We start from the raw sequence: 15567 nt of genomic DNA, 5'->3' as shown, positions 1-15567 counted from the left end.
GTAAAATATGTATTTGGCCCTATACTACTAGTCAAACCTGATCTTAGTCCCTATAACTTTAAAGAGCTTAGTATCAAGATTTTTCAATTTCAATTTTACCTTATTTTAACCAAATACACTATTCACCGTGTTTAAAGCATTTTTATGTTACTGCAAAGGGGATTGGACTTAGAACGCGACACAGGCTTATGTTTTACGATCATTTCTCACTTTGAAAGAAATATAACTATTTTTCACTTTAACCCATTTTCTGTTTGTCTCTATTACATTTATCAGATTTCATTCTCTAGTAACTTTAACCCATTTTCTCTCTACCTCCACTGAGCGCATATAGTTTAACGGATGGGGAGTTATTTTAACTTAACAAAGTTTTGTCACGTTCATAATAATCATGTATAAGTTCAACAAAATTGTTTTAAATGATGCAATCTAGAAAGGAAAAAAAAATTCAATTTCTTGTCATGTTTGAGAATTGCTATCAGTACCTCAATGTTAGTTCGAGTCTCAAGATACTCCTTTGTAGTTTATGTTAGTTCGAGTCTCAAGCATTTGTAGTTTGTTCCACAAATTGAGACTATTTAAACTAAAAAGGAATTCTTGAATATACTAATACCAACAATAATATTTACATCTTTGATGCAAAAATAAATTCTCTCAACTATAATTAAACATATTAATGACGGGTAACAACTTTTTGCTTTAGAACATCAGAAGAAATAAAATTCTTTTTCCTAACTTTCCAATAAATTAATTCCATTCAAGCAAACTCAAGGAATCCAAAATAATGCAAAAGCACAAATCAATAATAAAATAAAGTTAAAGTATAATTTTGATCCCTAATTTCTTCATGATTTTGGTCCATATGAATTTTAATTGTAACATTTGATTTTTCTAATCTTATAAATTGATAATTTTAATCTTCCTAATAGATTATTAACAAACCATTCTAATTAATTGAGTTATTAAATTAATTATAAATTAATCAAAACTATTAGTTATTAAAAAATTAAATAAAAATTATTAATCCTAAGTTTTCATAACATTATTCTCTTCTTCTCCACAAACACCTCTTTTACTTACACTATCACAAGTAATTCCACCAGTAATTGCACCAAATTAGGTAATAGTCTTCAAAGTTTTAAATGATTTATAAAAAAAAAATTATAATTAATTTTATATTTCCAATAACCACAATTATTAGTTAATAATCTATCAAGGAAACCAAATGTTTCAAATAAAAATCAAGGAAACTAAAATCATGAATTTGAAAAACTAAAAAAACCATAATTATAATTTAGCCTAAAAAAATATGATTGGCAGAAAGTAAGGGTCTAGATCTCCTGAATTCAGTGCGGGTATGTAGAGGTTCCACTACAAAAGATGTTACTATAATGATCAAAATCTCAAGGAATAAAGCTCATACTACACTGGAATTTTTTTTATCAAGAAAAAAATAAAAAACAAAACTCCGAATAATAGGAGAAAAGAATAGTCCTTTCCGTGCAGGACAAAATACAGTCCATCCAGCAAAACTAGTGTTGAGGAGAAGCATATTGCAAAAAGACATCGAATGGCATCCACTAAGAACCCACCACTGCTCAGGCATTTCTTCATGCCATCATGATCATTCAGCTGCTTAGTTATCCTCCACTTCTTGAGTTACACCAACTTCTGCCGGACGAAGAACACGATCATAGAGCATATATCCTGCCTGCAAATATGACCATAGTATTGTCATTAATCCATGCTCTCAATCAATCTCTAAACCTTGTTATTGATGGTAAGGGATGGAAAGGAAGGGAATGGAATGAAATGGCAAATGGTGTCATTGTTGGGTGTTTATGAATGAACCATCAAGCAAAATCAAGAACAAGACCACATATATTTCAACATAAAGATAACAAAACCTCTTAGAAAAAGAATGTAGAAAGTAAAAGCCCATTGATAATCTATTAATCATCAAAGAAAGTCATAAACAGTGAAACACGTCAACCTAGAATCCTAAGATTGCAAATTGTGTTTGAAAATATTTTCCAAATACAACATAAAATTTTGAAGGACAATGCAAATGTTGACATTGAGGAGGGAAAATGATAGTAGTACAACAAACAAGTATGCAGAATACCTTCAGAACAACTCCAACAGTGCCAGGAGCCTTGGAAGCATCAGGGATTTGGAAGATGGCATTGTGCATGTGTGGATCAAAAGGCTCATTTGTAGGATCAAATTTTTTCACACCAAACTTTTTGAGTACCTGTAAGCAGCAGTTGTCAACCAAACCAACAAGGTTAAACACTGGAACTTTCTCCAAAAGCACATTAAATCGAGCAATGTTGCAAACTTATAAATGTTTCTCTAAGTCTCACTTCACTTCATTATGAATCCCACTCTATTCTCCTAAACATGGACCTATTGTCATGGGGTTGATGTTAAAATTTCATCAATCTTACTAGATACTTGTTATTTGTGTTATTAGTTTACTGCGCATTCCTTTTCTTGTATTGGTTTGTTGGACTTAGGCTTATCTTGGATTTTAATGTGTTCTTTAATTTGCCTCCAAGTTTCTATTATGATTTTAAATACATGGGACTATAACAATAGGATTTTAACTGTAATGCTTGTAGGATAAGTAATGGGAAATGCTTTTTCTAAAACAGAATAATCCACCTATAAGTTATTACAATTTACAATTCATGGCAAATTTGTATCTTCTAGAAAATACATGCACAATCAAACCCTACGTGTGATTCCTAGTTTTCTTATATTATCTTCTACTCTGTTTTCTTCAATTTTCTCTACAACCAAGGCTACTTTCCTTGCAGATATTATGATGAACAATTCAACCCGCCAAAACCAAATTACCAGAGTTCACTTTTCCTGTAAGATTCCCTAAAACCAATCTTAATCCTAGATAGTCTGACAACACCCTGAAGGCCTGACAGCCACCACCCGCAGCCAAAATCCATCTCCTAATCCCGGCAAATCAACCCCCTCTTTCTCAAAAACACCTGTTACCTATCATTTACCCAGAAACTCATAAAAGTGGAATATTACAAGAGGTAGAGTAGGCATACACAAACACAAACACAACCACATAAATGACACTGGGAAAAGACACTATATTAGCTTTGACTATTGCTGTATAACAACTAAACAGCCATGCACATAGTAGAACAGCCTACCTCTGCAAGTTGTTTCTCTGTCATTTCAACACCTTTTAGAAGTGTTTTCAGGAGTTCTGCTGCTTCAGAAGACTCCTCAGGAGATTCAATTTTCGAAAAGCTTTCCTTTACAACTGAGGAAGCTCTTCCCAAATTATCAGCGACGTCTAGTAAACTCTTTGCAAAATTCTACATCAAATTTGAAATTTGAAACCACTCAGCACAAAACTGAAAAGCACATGACAAGGGAGCAAGAGCCAAGAGACCTGAATCACAAAATAAGAATTAGACAACGGCCAAAACTCAAACCTGTATAGCAAATTTTTTCGAATTCTCCGCTTCGCGTCGTGTCCTATCCATGACATTCTCCATCTCTGCATAAGTTCGCAGAACTTTATCCTGCATTTTCTCAATCTCCTTGTGCTTCAACTTCAAAAGTTGTTCCTTCTCAGCAACAAGCTTTATCAAATCATCCCTGGACAGATCACATTCAATCTCTACATCTGAATCAGAAAACGCATTTTATTAAAAAACTTTTGATCTTTATTTATAACCAGTCAAGGTTGAGACTGAGATTCCAAAATAGAACCTGATTCTTTGGTTTGATCCGCAGCTTCGGCTTGTTCAGACTGATCAGATACCTTTGCTCCTTCACTTGCATGTTCATGTGAGGCCGTTGAAGAAAATCCAAATCTCGAAGTCAATGATGGATTCATTGAATTCAGAAAATTGGTTTGAACTGGAATCAGCTGGAACATAAGAAAACGCACATGAAACTTAACTAGAATTTCTAACTAAAACTAAATTTACTCAACACAGAATTACAAGGCACAAAATGGAACAATAATAAATTTGACATAATAATTCATAGCCAGAAAATCATAACAGAATAAACTAAACTCACACACGGCATAAAAAATGCCATAACTGGAAAGTTTTCAATAAACCCTAAAACCCCAGATAAACCCCCACTACTAAAAATAGCGAAAAATCAAATTTTGATAACGTTTTCGAAGTGGGGTTACCTTGTTGGGAGATGGGTGAAGGAGGGAATTGAAGTTATTGGAGAGGTTGGTGGAGAAAGGTTGGGAATTTCGTGAAACAGAGAAAAGGGTGAAGCTTCGAGAAAGGGTGGCAGAGGAACGGGACAAAACCCTGTAAGCAAACATGGCCGAAGAGAATCGATTGAGAAGGAATAATTTGATTTGGTATTGAATAAGGGAAGTGATTTGTGAGGAGAGGAGAATAAATGAGGGAAAATTTGCTTGGACAGAAAGAAAACAAATGTTGTTTTTCTTAGGTTCGTGAGTTTGGGGGTTAGGGTTTATGGGGAATGTTTCTTTGTTGACGATATTGCCCTTCTTTCTGGTTTGTGGCCTGGTGGTCCGGTTGGAAATAGCGATGTTTAATTTTTATTTTTAATCATGTTTTTAGTCACTTAAATTAAGAAGTTTGTATTTTTATTCTCTCAAATAAAAATTTACATTTTCTAATTTTCTGAATTAAAAAAATCTCTCTTCAACTAAAAAATAATTTTTATAGTCTCTTAAATTTAAGTAATTAAAAAATAATTAAGTCTGAATTATATATATATATATATATATATATATATATATATATATTTGTGTAATTTCTTTTATGATTTGGGTGAAGATTAGATTAATAATATGGGAAATAAACAAGAAGGATTTTAATTTTGGGTTTAAAAAATAGGATGCGGTCTACTATGGGCAAAGCAATTATATCCTCCGCAGTGAAAAAGAAATGCTGACCATCAGATTGAAGGTTAGCAAAAATTAATTTTTGAAAATTTATAAAAGGTGACATAATTGTCACACGACAATTTTTTAATGGGAGAAACACATGATATATTTTTTTTTTACAGTGACCTAGTTATTTTTTCCAAGGTCGTTGGTCCTAAACACATGGTTTTTCTTTTCATGCTTCAATTTTCCATAAACAAACCTCTGTCAAAAATTTGGTTCCACAATCAAACACAACAACATTGAATCAAAGGTATAATAAAAAATCAATAACCAAAAAAAAAATGACCCTCACAACCCCTGCAACTATACTTGGTAGTTCTAAGATCAAATAAGTGATATGTGTGTAGCCAAAATGATAACATGACTCATTAGTCATTCCCACTTGTTCAGTCAACATCCACCATTAGCAACATCTTTTCCACAATCAAAATCGTTACCCATTTTTACTCAAGAAGATAACGACTATTGACTTGTCGTAGCACACAATAGGTATATCAAGTCAAAAAAATAATCTAAAAGACCTTGGATTGGATCGAACCCAAACAACATCTTTTAGAACTGGGTGCCTTGGAGAAGATAATTGGATCATTGGAAAAACATATCACGTGTTTCTCCAAATATAAACATTGTCACGTTGCAATTATGTTACCTTTTAGAAATTTTTGAAAATTAATTTTTGCATACCTTCAAGCACCAGTTCCATGGATTAATCTTATCCATCTGTTAAAAAATTAATTAATGGAACAATCAGTATTTGAAGGATATGATCACCTTTCACACAATAGACTGGGTCTACAGAATAGAAGACTCTCGAAGAATGAAACAGAAGCAAAAGAAGAAGAAAATGTACTAAGAAGGTTGTGGAGGCTTTCTTTTATTATAACTAGCATGATACCCCTGGATTGTACAGCCGCATTAATTTTCTCTTTTTCAAAATCACTTGTGAATATACTAATTTTTTATACTAAATCATTAATGTAATCCACATATAGGAATGAGTATCCCTGAAGCCCGCATTTTAGGAGTGTCAGATAAATTTGATCTGTAAAATAAATTATCTTTTTATTAAAGGTTTGTATTTGACCCGTAAAAGTCCATCAATAAATAGGTTGATCTATACGTCCAAATAGTCATTTAAAAAATAATATAAAACATTACTTTTTAAAAAAGTGAAAAATATATAAAATTATAACAAAAAAATAACTTTATTTTTTAAGGTAAAATCTATCACATTAAAATATATCAATATTTTAAACAAAATAAAAATTTAAATTAAAGATCAAAATCTGAACCTAACAAATTAATAATACTTATAAATTATACTGAAGCAAATTATATAAATAATATGTGAATATACAAATAAAGATCGCTAGGTTTATGAATTTAATGAGTTGGACTCAAAAACTTAATATAATTATAGGAATTTAAAAAAAAATGATATTCATAAGGTCTATGGGCTTAACTAATCTATCCGGGCCAATTTGGCTCAATTTATCAACCCGTATGCACATCCATTAGTTTGATATATATAAATTGTTAATTTCAAATTTTACAAACTACAAACTAAATAACTTAGTAAGGTACCAATACCTTATTATTTATATTTTCAATGCATATTTGAAATATATTTATCTATAAAATTAAATTTTTTTAGACAAATATATTTAACTTGATTAAGTTCACAAAGATGGCAAAAAGAGTGGGAGAGAATATTTTATAAATAGATGCAATTATTGTTAATTTGAAATACACCTATTTAAAAATTTAATTTCATAGTATTATATTTTATAAACAACATTTTTTATAATTTAAAATATAAAAATTGATAAAATTAGATGCAACTATTGAAATCATGTCTTAGGTCATGAGTTCATCATCAATGTAACACATTTTCAACCTCTAAACAATAAACTGAATGTAATGAATAGGATGTGCGATAATCGATTTTTAACGACTCAATTGCATGAACAATCTAATTTATCGACCAATGATTTTTAGTTGACTAGTTGTCAAAAAGTTTAGGAACCAAAATCATAAAAAACTACTATAAAAACTTATATTATATTTGATCTCTTAGATTCTAATATCAATTTAATCACTAATTATGTTTTATTTATTGAAGTTGTTTTATTTTCATAACTAAAATAATATTTGTGTATATTGTAGATCAATGAGTTTGTAAAACGAGGGTTCTAAGATACATGCTTATATGTCATCTTAAGAAGTAATGCCTGCTATGATAGGCAAAGCTAAAGTTCAACAAAAGCTCATTGATAATTTGGATACCGAATTCGTTTAAGGTATGACTTTTTACTCTATATTAGCTATGATAATTCCTGAAAATTGAAATGATTATCTGTAATAAAGTTGCTAACAGATACAAAAGGAGTTCCATCTACCACCTAGTGACTTCTCAAATGTTGAACATTTCAAAGAGACCTTGAGTGGTTATAACATTGATAAGTTTGAGAAATTGAACAAAAAGATGGTACAAACAGTGGATGACATGCATGCTTATGATATTCATAACCTCTTAAAGACGTTCAGAAAATTCCTATGATTAAGTTTGTAAGCAATTTACCAGGAGAGAAAATAATACAAGCAGTAATGTGCATGCATGTATGATCTTGATGTATCTGTGGTGCATACATATGATTCACCATTTAAAAAAAGTATATATGCAATGACTTCACCTACATACTTGTTTGGACGAAAGTTTGCAAAATGTGTACTAAAATGGTGGCCCTGTGCCTTTTAACGAGAAAAGGGAAAAATGGTTGTTTATTGAAGGTATAAATAAGAGTCAATTTTAACATTATAATTATTTATTCTTATAAATTCATACCTTAATAATAATAATAATAATAATAAAAAATAGCAACAACAACAAAGTTCTTTTCATGATGATCAATTATAAGATATTATAATTTTTTATTCTTATAAATTCATACCATAAAGAATATCAAATATTCATTAAGTATAATAAATATAAAATAATAATAATATACACAATAATAGTATAGTTTTTATTATTAATAATGATGTTTTTTAATTTACTTAGATTGAAAAACATAACATATAAAAAGTAACTCATAAAAATATTATAAAAATAATAATACATATAAATAATCATTTTTATAGATAAATAATTTTTATAATAGTTAAATTATAAGATATAAAATTTGAATCATAATATTTTTTATGCATAAATAACTTTTTTCTAACTGCCTACATAGACCAATTGGCTTGTTCTAGCTTTATTTTTTTTTAAATAAAACTATTTTAATTGAAACTTATTAATAATAATTATCCATTTTTATATTATTTTATGCAATAAAATTATTATAGATATTATGTATATGTATTTTCAAACATAAAAGGGACTAGTGTATGAATATAAATTAGAGTGACATTATGTATAATTTGAAAAAAAATTAGGGAGTGAGAGAATAATTTACTCTAAAACTTAATAAACCGTTTTTAAGGGCTAAGGCTTAACATTTTTACTTAAACATAATTTTTTAAAAGTTTAAATTTGACCTTATTAATAAATGAATCAAGTCAAGTGAAATCTTATGTAGATTACAAACAGAAATCTAGCTCAGTTGATTTAATCAAATGTGTGGATCATTGTAAATCTCTTTATACTTATCTTTTATTTCATTGGATTAAAAAATCTAAAGTAGATCGTATTGTAAGCTCCTATTATTTATTAAAGACCCGGCCTACTAAAACTCTTATTAAAGACTTGACCTATTAAAGCTCCTACTAGACTAGAACAATATATTCACTTCAACTAATAAAACAAAATACAACTATTAAGATAATAATTGTCATGCAGGATTGGTGTAAAAATATTTATATTGTTAAATAATTAAAAAATATTATTCACATAATTTTTAATATAATTATCATAAAATAATAAAATTACAATATATAATAATTTATAATCAAATGACAATTGTAAATCTTTTATATTGTGAAGGCATTTTAATTAGCTTCAAATATTTGTATTATTCATTTAAATAACATTAGTTCATTCTTTATGAACCACTAAATATAAAATTGCATCTAGGTACAAATATTAAAAAAATCCAAAAAATTATTTTAACATTTTCATTTCTAATACACAATTAATTTGATTCATATTTAAAATATATTTTTATTTTTATTTTAATTGTAAAAAAATATTTGACTTATTTGACAACATATGTCCTTAATAAAAAAAAATGACAAAATATGGCAATTGTGTTAGACTTTTGCAAAACACATTTAAAAAGATACTAGAAAGTGAAGTTCTTATTCTTAAGTACAATGAATTAGTGATTATTTTATAAAATTACTTTATTTTAAAAATGTTATGATTTTACTCATTAAAATTTTAAAATAACACCTTAAGCAAATTGACTTAAATGATTATACACTTTACTTCCTTCACACCATTTTGTGGTGACTCTTACTCATAGTTCTAAAAATTGACCCTGACAATACAAAAAAAATTGACATGGACTCACATAATTTCGTTAAGAATCAGTGGTATAATAAGTCTCTGTCTAGAATTGAATCGGATATGCCATTGAATTGGTATGAAGCAGGATGACTTGGTTGATTTTGTGGTTGAATCAATGAACCAAAGGGTTTTACTAACTTGGGTTGATTCACACATTTTTAGTTTTTGGTTTAATTATTATTTTGATTTTTTAATTTATTTTTTAGGTTAAATTTGATCCTTTTAATATTAAAATATTTAATTATATCTTTTAATTTTTTTAAAAATATTCAATTAAGTCTTTTTTATTTTCAAAAGTTTCAATTAGGTCCTTTATTTTTAAAATTGATTCAATTTGGTCTAATTTAAAACCAAATTTGATTTTATTTTCTAAAAAAATTGGAGCAAATGAAGCAAATTAAATTTCTTTTTTTAAAAAATAAAGGACCTAATTGAATCTTTTAAAAGTAAAGAAATCTAATTGATTTTTTTTTAAAAATGATTAGACTTAATTGAACTTTTTAATAATAATATAACTAAATTGAACCTAAAAAAATAAATTAGAGGAATAAAATGACAATGATTAAATTAATCGCAAGGTTCCCTTATTTTTAGCAAATTTTTATTTATGTCCCTAAACTTTTTTTAATTGGGTGTATGAATTTTTATCTTTTATTATAGTGTATTATAAGTACAATTGAGTTATTTGTGAGATTTTTTTAGCAAAGTTTCAACCTTTTATAAAGATAAATATTTATCAGAGATTTTTGAAAGAATACTTAGAGTAAATTGACTTGTAGAAATTAAAACTTTTTAAAAATATTTTAAATTTGACTTAGTTGTACTTACAACACCCTCCAAAAATATCAATTCACCATTATTTACACCTTCACTTAATGGATATATGTAATTAATTTCTTATAATAGCAATTAGACTCGAGATCCAATTAATAAAAATAAAAATTGAGACCTAATTAAATTATAAACAACACTCTCTATCTATTTAAAAAAATTATAGGACCTAAAAGAAACCTGAAAAATAAATTAAAGAAACAAAATAATAATAATTAAATTGATCTATAGATTTTTATATTTTTACAAAATTTTCAATTAGGTTCTTGATTTAATTGAGTTTCTTATAGTTGTTTGACTCTATATGAAATTAAAACTACATACACAACTCCCTCTGCATAATCGAGTTATGTTTAGGCAAAACTTATATGATGAGGAGAGTCAGATCTGAGTTTGGGAATACAATATCCAATATCCATTAATGTCTAGTTGTGTTTATAACATAAACTAGAGCATCACTCCATTGTAATTAAACCTTATTTTATAAACCTTGGTTTATTTTTCTTCTTCAAAATTTGTGAAACGACGTTGTTTGGTATCTAGAAGAGGAAGAAAAAATAAAAAAAAATCTAAAATCGAAACGAGACTCTCTCCCTAAGCTCCATCTCTAAACTCGACGACTCACACGCACGGCACAACCCAAGCGCAAACCCACTCAGGTCCACCGCCGCCGTCCCAAGCCTGTTCCACCACCGTCGTCGCGCCACTGTCATCGCGAGTTCGCGCACACTAGGTTCTGATTTCCTTTCAAGCACGATTTGCTTTATACGCATCAGTAAGCACGTTTTCTGATTTTGAGATATTGTGTATTTTTTTTATTATTTTATTTCTCCCATTTTGACTACAATACGATGTTTGTTCTTAGCGTATTCTTCCTTCTTTTTTTTTTTTTGTATGCGTGAAGTCTGGGTACTGCTTGCTTGGCTTTAATTGAAGAAACCATTTATTGTTTTCAAGTTATCAAGACTTTAGCTTGGTTGGTTTCATAGAGCAGTAAGGTGATCGTGCATTTCCCATTTGGGTTTGATTTTGGAGATTGATTTTAAGAGAATGATTATTAAGAATTGAATGTAATTGTAAAAAATTGATTTTAAAGTTTTGGGTTTGTTTGATTATTGCCGCATAAAACTTTTTAGTATTGTTTTGGTGTTGATCAATTGCTTAGTTGAATTCCATGAATATGATCAAATAAAGGCAGGTGTAAAATTTTCAATTTTTTAAATAGAGATCAGGTCATTCAATTCAAGTAGTGAGTCACTGGTTCGACCATTGACTGAGTGCCCATGACAGAGTCGATGACTGGTCCGGTTTTCAAAGCATTGTATTTACTCTACTCTTCATTCATTTCGTAGCATCCTTCAAACCCCAACCATACTAGCCCTCTCTATTTCTCTACCAAGCTTCGTTTTTGATCGGTGCCCAACTCCACTTGGGCTTTGAATTTCAGGGATTTAAAGCAAAAATGCTTCCTCAGCGCATGAAGAAAGCCATCACTGATAACCCTAAGAAGCTTGCCAACTTGATTGACCTCGTCAACCTTCCATCCACGCTCAGAGAATTCGTGGGTCAGTCTCAGATTTCCCGCTTGGGCTGTTTCAAGTGCATTTGGTCCTACATCAAAACAAATAATCTTCAGGTTCCCTCCTTTTCCTTAAAGTTTTTTAGTTTTGATTTTGTGAAAATTAAATTAAATTTTATCTTGTTGGAAAGTTGAATTTTGCCTTCGTTTTGAAATTTTGTAAAATTTATGTCAAGGTTAGTTGGGATGACAGAATGATATGAATTGTTTCTTTAAGGGATTGTTGAAGAGGGAGAGTGTGAGGTATGCCTTTTGAGCTAAGTGGTTTGTTAGACAATTCAAAGAGTTTTGCTTTGAAATAAAGGCTGCTTTCTCTCCTTTGTGGAGTGGTAGTGATGAAATAAGGTAGGAAGTAGAAATAGTGAATGATTGGAATGGGACCTTTATAAGGTAGTTGAGTCATTCAATATTGATATACCTAGGCCATTTTTTAATATGTAATGGTGAATGGAATGGGTTGGAATAAAGTTATCATTTTATTGTTTGGATATTTTTTTAAGATGGAATGGAAAAAAATAGGTGTGATCCTGTTCTCCCAAATTTAAAGTGAAGGAAAAGAAGGGTGTTTGATTGACTGGAATGGAATACATTCTGTCATGTTCCATCCCATTTCATCCTATTTTATATAATGCAAACAATGGAACCTAGTATTATTTCATTTCATTTTACTCCATTTCATTCTTTAACATCACTCCAAACAGCTTTAATGGTACAGTAGTACTTAGCAAAATATTGTGCACTTGGCAACAGAGGAAATCTCTAGTATATGTTCTGTGTTTTGTTTATGCTATACATACTATCAACATATTATTCCAAAATAGAGATCTCCTTCTGATGTTTTTGAACTGTTATATGATCTTTTATAATACTTAATTCATGGGTTATAAATTTGTAAAATGCATGTATCGCCAGTTGTTGAGTTGGTGGCTATGATGTTTTATGGGTTGGGTATATTTATTTTGATATATTGATATGCAGCTACCTTGGGCTGATTAAGATGAGTTGCTTCTTTAATTGAGCAGGATCAGAATAACAAGAATGTGGTAAACTGTGATGAAAAGTTAAAAAGTATTTTGTTGGGGAAACCTCAGGTTGAGTTAGCAGAACTTCCTGCACTTATCAAGATGCATTTTCCAAAAGAGCCCAAATGATTGTGATAGAAATCAAGATGTCTGTCATATTGGAGATCCTAGCCTTCCTCAAGATGAGTCTCAGAATTTGTTTCCTTTTTCACTTTTTCTGCTTATACTGTAACAACACAAGTGTAGGAAGCTAGCTATTGAACCACCAATTAGCGTTTTATTTTGCATGTAAACCAACTTAAAAGGTCCCGTTTCACAGCATGCTTTTGCCACTTTAAATTTTGTAATTAAGAATTTGTTATGAGTTTTAGTTTTGATTTTGTATGCATCAATACTATGTGTTATCATTCATAGCAAGTCATTTTATGAGTCCTTAGAAATGCTTTTTTTGAAAAGGGAGCCTAAAGGTTACTTTATCAGAAAGGTTGGAAAAATTTTAAGATGTATCTGTTGTAAATTCTAGATCTATTCTGAGTTACTTTATAAACTAAGCCATGGTATCTCCAATCTGGACCGTGTTATTCATTGTTATGTAGCCTCTATCAATGGAAGCGGTGATGCTGTTGATTACCAAAATCATTGTTAAGATAAATGTTCAAGTCATGCCATGATTGGTTTAAGGTGAACACTGATGTGGCTGCAAAATGGAAGCCAGATAATGAAGTTGTGGGGTGTCATTTGAGGAAAATAGCATGTGAATGAATTAAAAAAAACAGACTTGATAGCTAAAAAAATTTGGTTTGTCTTTTTTCATAATTTGTGTTCATAATAATTTTCAGTTTCTATTTTGCAAATATAAACCATCTTCAGCAGCACCAACATGTAATATCAGATTATCAGTTATTGCTTGTTCACAGTTCATAGTCAGGTGATGAACTTTGTAATTGCTAAAGCATATTTAAGTTATGACATCTTTACTAGGAAATGCTTGTGTTTTCAATCATATTTGCTACGTTCTCTTGTAGGCTTAAGGTAGGAAAACAAAAACTAGTTGGATCCACTTTTTTTTTTTTTTTTAATATTGCTATTGTGCACATTTTTTCTCCGAAACCAACATAGTTCTATGCAACTTGGTCACTCCCAAAGTTAGATGTTCGTGTTTCTCTCCACATTGAAGAGTATAAAACAACTTTGTCAATTGTATTAACAGGAACAAGTTGTCCATAGATGACAATTATTGTAATTATGCAGAAAAAGGAAACAAGGAGTTGGTGGAAACAACATACCCATAATTGTGCCACCAACAATGGAAAACCGTTGGAGGATTAATATGCTTTAAGTGACACAAAACAATCCAGCAAATAAACTAGATTCTGGCTAAGTATAACAAGGAAACTTAGTCTATATTTAAAATCTTTTAATCTGTAATTATTTTCTTTATGCAGAACCGTTGTACACTATGTTATATATTTCCTCTATTTCTCTTGTATCAAGTGTGTTCACGTTTATAATAAAAGTTATACCATTTATCAGTTTTTTTCTTGGTGACGAGAGCCTTTGTGAACACCTTAGTTGCAACATGACTTCCTTATCCTTCAATACAAAAATACTCTCGTATGGGCTTCAAATGTTTTGATGTCATGAATGAAGCTCTAATGATGAAGATGGGATTGGGACTTGTCAATGAACTGAAGCTTTATGGGTTAAAGTCTAGAAACATTAGTATAATACATGGACTGACTTCTTCCTAGATGTTAAACATAGACTAAACGAATTGCATACCTAGAAAGCAATTATGGATAATTGGGATTTTCTTCAATCAAGTTGTGAGGTTCTGGGTAGACACATGGTTACTTTCTGGGAATATCCTTCATGAATTTCTAGTCTTTGATATTCTAGATACTTACCTTGATTTAATTGTTTCAGACTATTGCACTGATGAAGGGTATTGAGATGTTCAATCAGTTTAGGGTTATATACCACAAGATATAGTTTTTGAAATTCTTGCTATGCTTACCCTTAATCATTCCCTTGGACCAGATAAGCCAATGTGGTTCCTCAGTCCAACTGGAGAATTCTTAGTAAGTTTAGTGTACTCTCTTATTGATGTTACCAATAATTCTGTTAATGAGACTTTGTGGAAACACATCTAGAGGTGGAATGGACCATAGTGAGTTAGAACTTTCCTCTGGATGATAGCCCCACATTGTTTAAAAACTAATGTTAGACACTCCCATTTTGGTACCACGGATGACCCATGTTGTCCTATATGTCATTGGAATTCAGAACAAGACATCCACATCCTTAAGGATTGCACAATAGTCAAGCCAGTATGGCAACTTCTCCCTTTGAACCTGCATCTGACACAATTGTTTTTCACCCAACAAGATGTCAATCTCTGGATGCAACAGAACCTTCAAAAGGATCCAACAAGCACCTTATTTTTGGTGTAGCCCTTTAGGTCTTATGGTTTTACAAAAGTAAGAAAGTTTTTTCTAATTATGTTTGGAATCCTCACAGTATTGTACACCATATTAGATGGACAACTCCAAAAGTGCAACAAAATTCATCCATCACTTGCCATTTAGCGCAAAGAAATAAGGTTAGCCTTATCTAATGGATGATTCCACCTGATGGGTGGTGGAAGGTGAATGTTGATGGGTTAGTGCAAAAACCTTTAAACAACTCGTGGTGTGGA

The 15567-nt window shown here is 30.2% G+C and overlaps 2 protein-coding genes across 4 annotated transcripts; one reads left to right on the top strand and one right to left on the bottom strand.

The window, feature by feature from the left end:
- Positions 1-1290: 1290 nt before the first annotated feature.
- On the bottom strand, positions 1291-4492 carry LOC114423461 (grpE protein homolog 2, mitochondrial-like). Its single transcript, XM_028390224.1, has 6 exons — positions 4187-4492; positions 3751-3910; positions 3471-3664; positions 3183-3350; positions 2126-2254; positions 1291-1711 (listed from the first exon to the last, which is right to left on the bottom strand). The coding sequence occupies exons 1-6, from the start codon at positions 4328-4330 to the stop codon at positions 1637-1639; spliced, it is 870 nt and encodes a 289-aa protein (XP_028246025.1). The 5' UTR covers positions 4331-4492; the 3' UTR covers positions 1291-1636.
- Positions 4493-10672: 6180 nt separating this feature from the next.
- On the top strand, positions 10673-13375 carry LOC114423459 (upstream activation factor subunit UAF30). 3 transcript variants are annotated; one of them, XM_028390222.1, is made up of 3 exons: positions 10673-11043; positions 11702-11904; positions 12870-13375. In XM_028390222.1, exons 2-3 carry the CDS (start codon positions 11731-11733, stop codon positions 12996-12998), a joined length of 303 nt encoding a protein of 100 aa, XP_028246023.1. In that variant the 5' UTR covers positions 10673-11043; positions 11702-11730; the 3' UTR covers positions 12999-13375. The 3 variants fall into 3 exon arrangements, with proteins under 3 accessions (XP_028246023.1, XP_028246024.1, XP_028246022.1); XM_028390223.1 differs by having other exon boundaries at positions 10674-11001; positions 11716-11904; XM_028390221.1 differs by having other exon boundaries at positions 10680-11043; positions 11716-11904.
- The last annotated feature ends 2192 nt before the right edge of the window (positions 13376-15567 follow it).

Source organism: Glycine soja, chromosome 8 (assembly GCF_004193775.1).
Source record: "Glycine soja cultivar W05 chromosome 8, ASM419377v2, whole genome shotgun sequence".
NCBI lineage: Eukaryota > Viridiplantae > Streptophyta > Magnoliopsida > Fabales > Fabaceae > Glycine > Glycine soja.
This window is presented reverse-complemented; position numbering and strand designations above follow the sequence as displayed.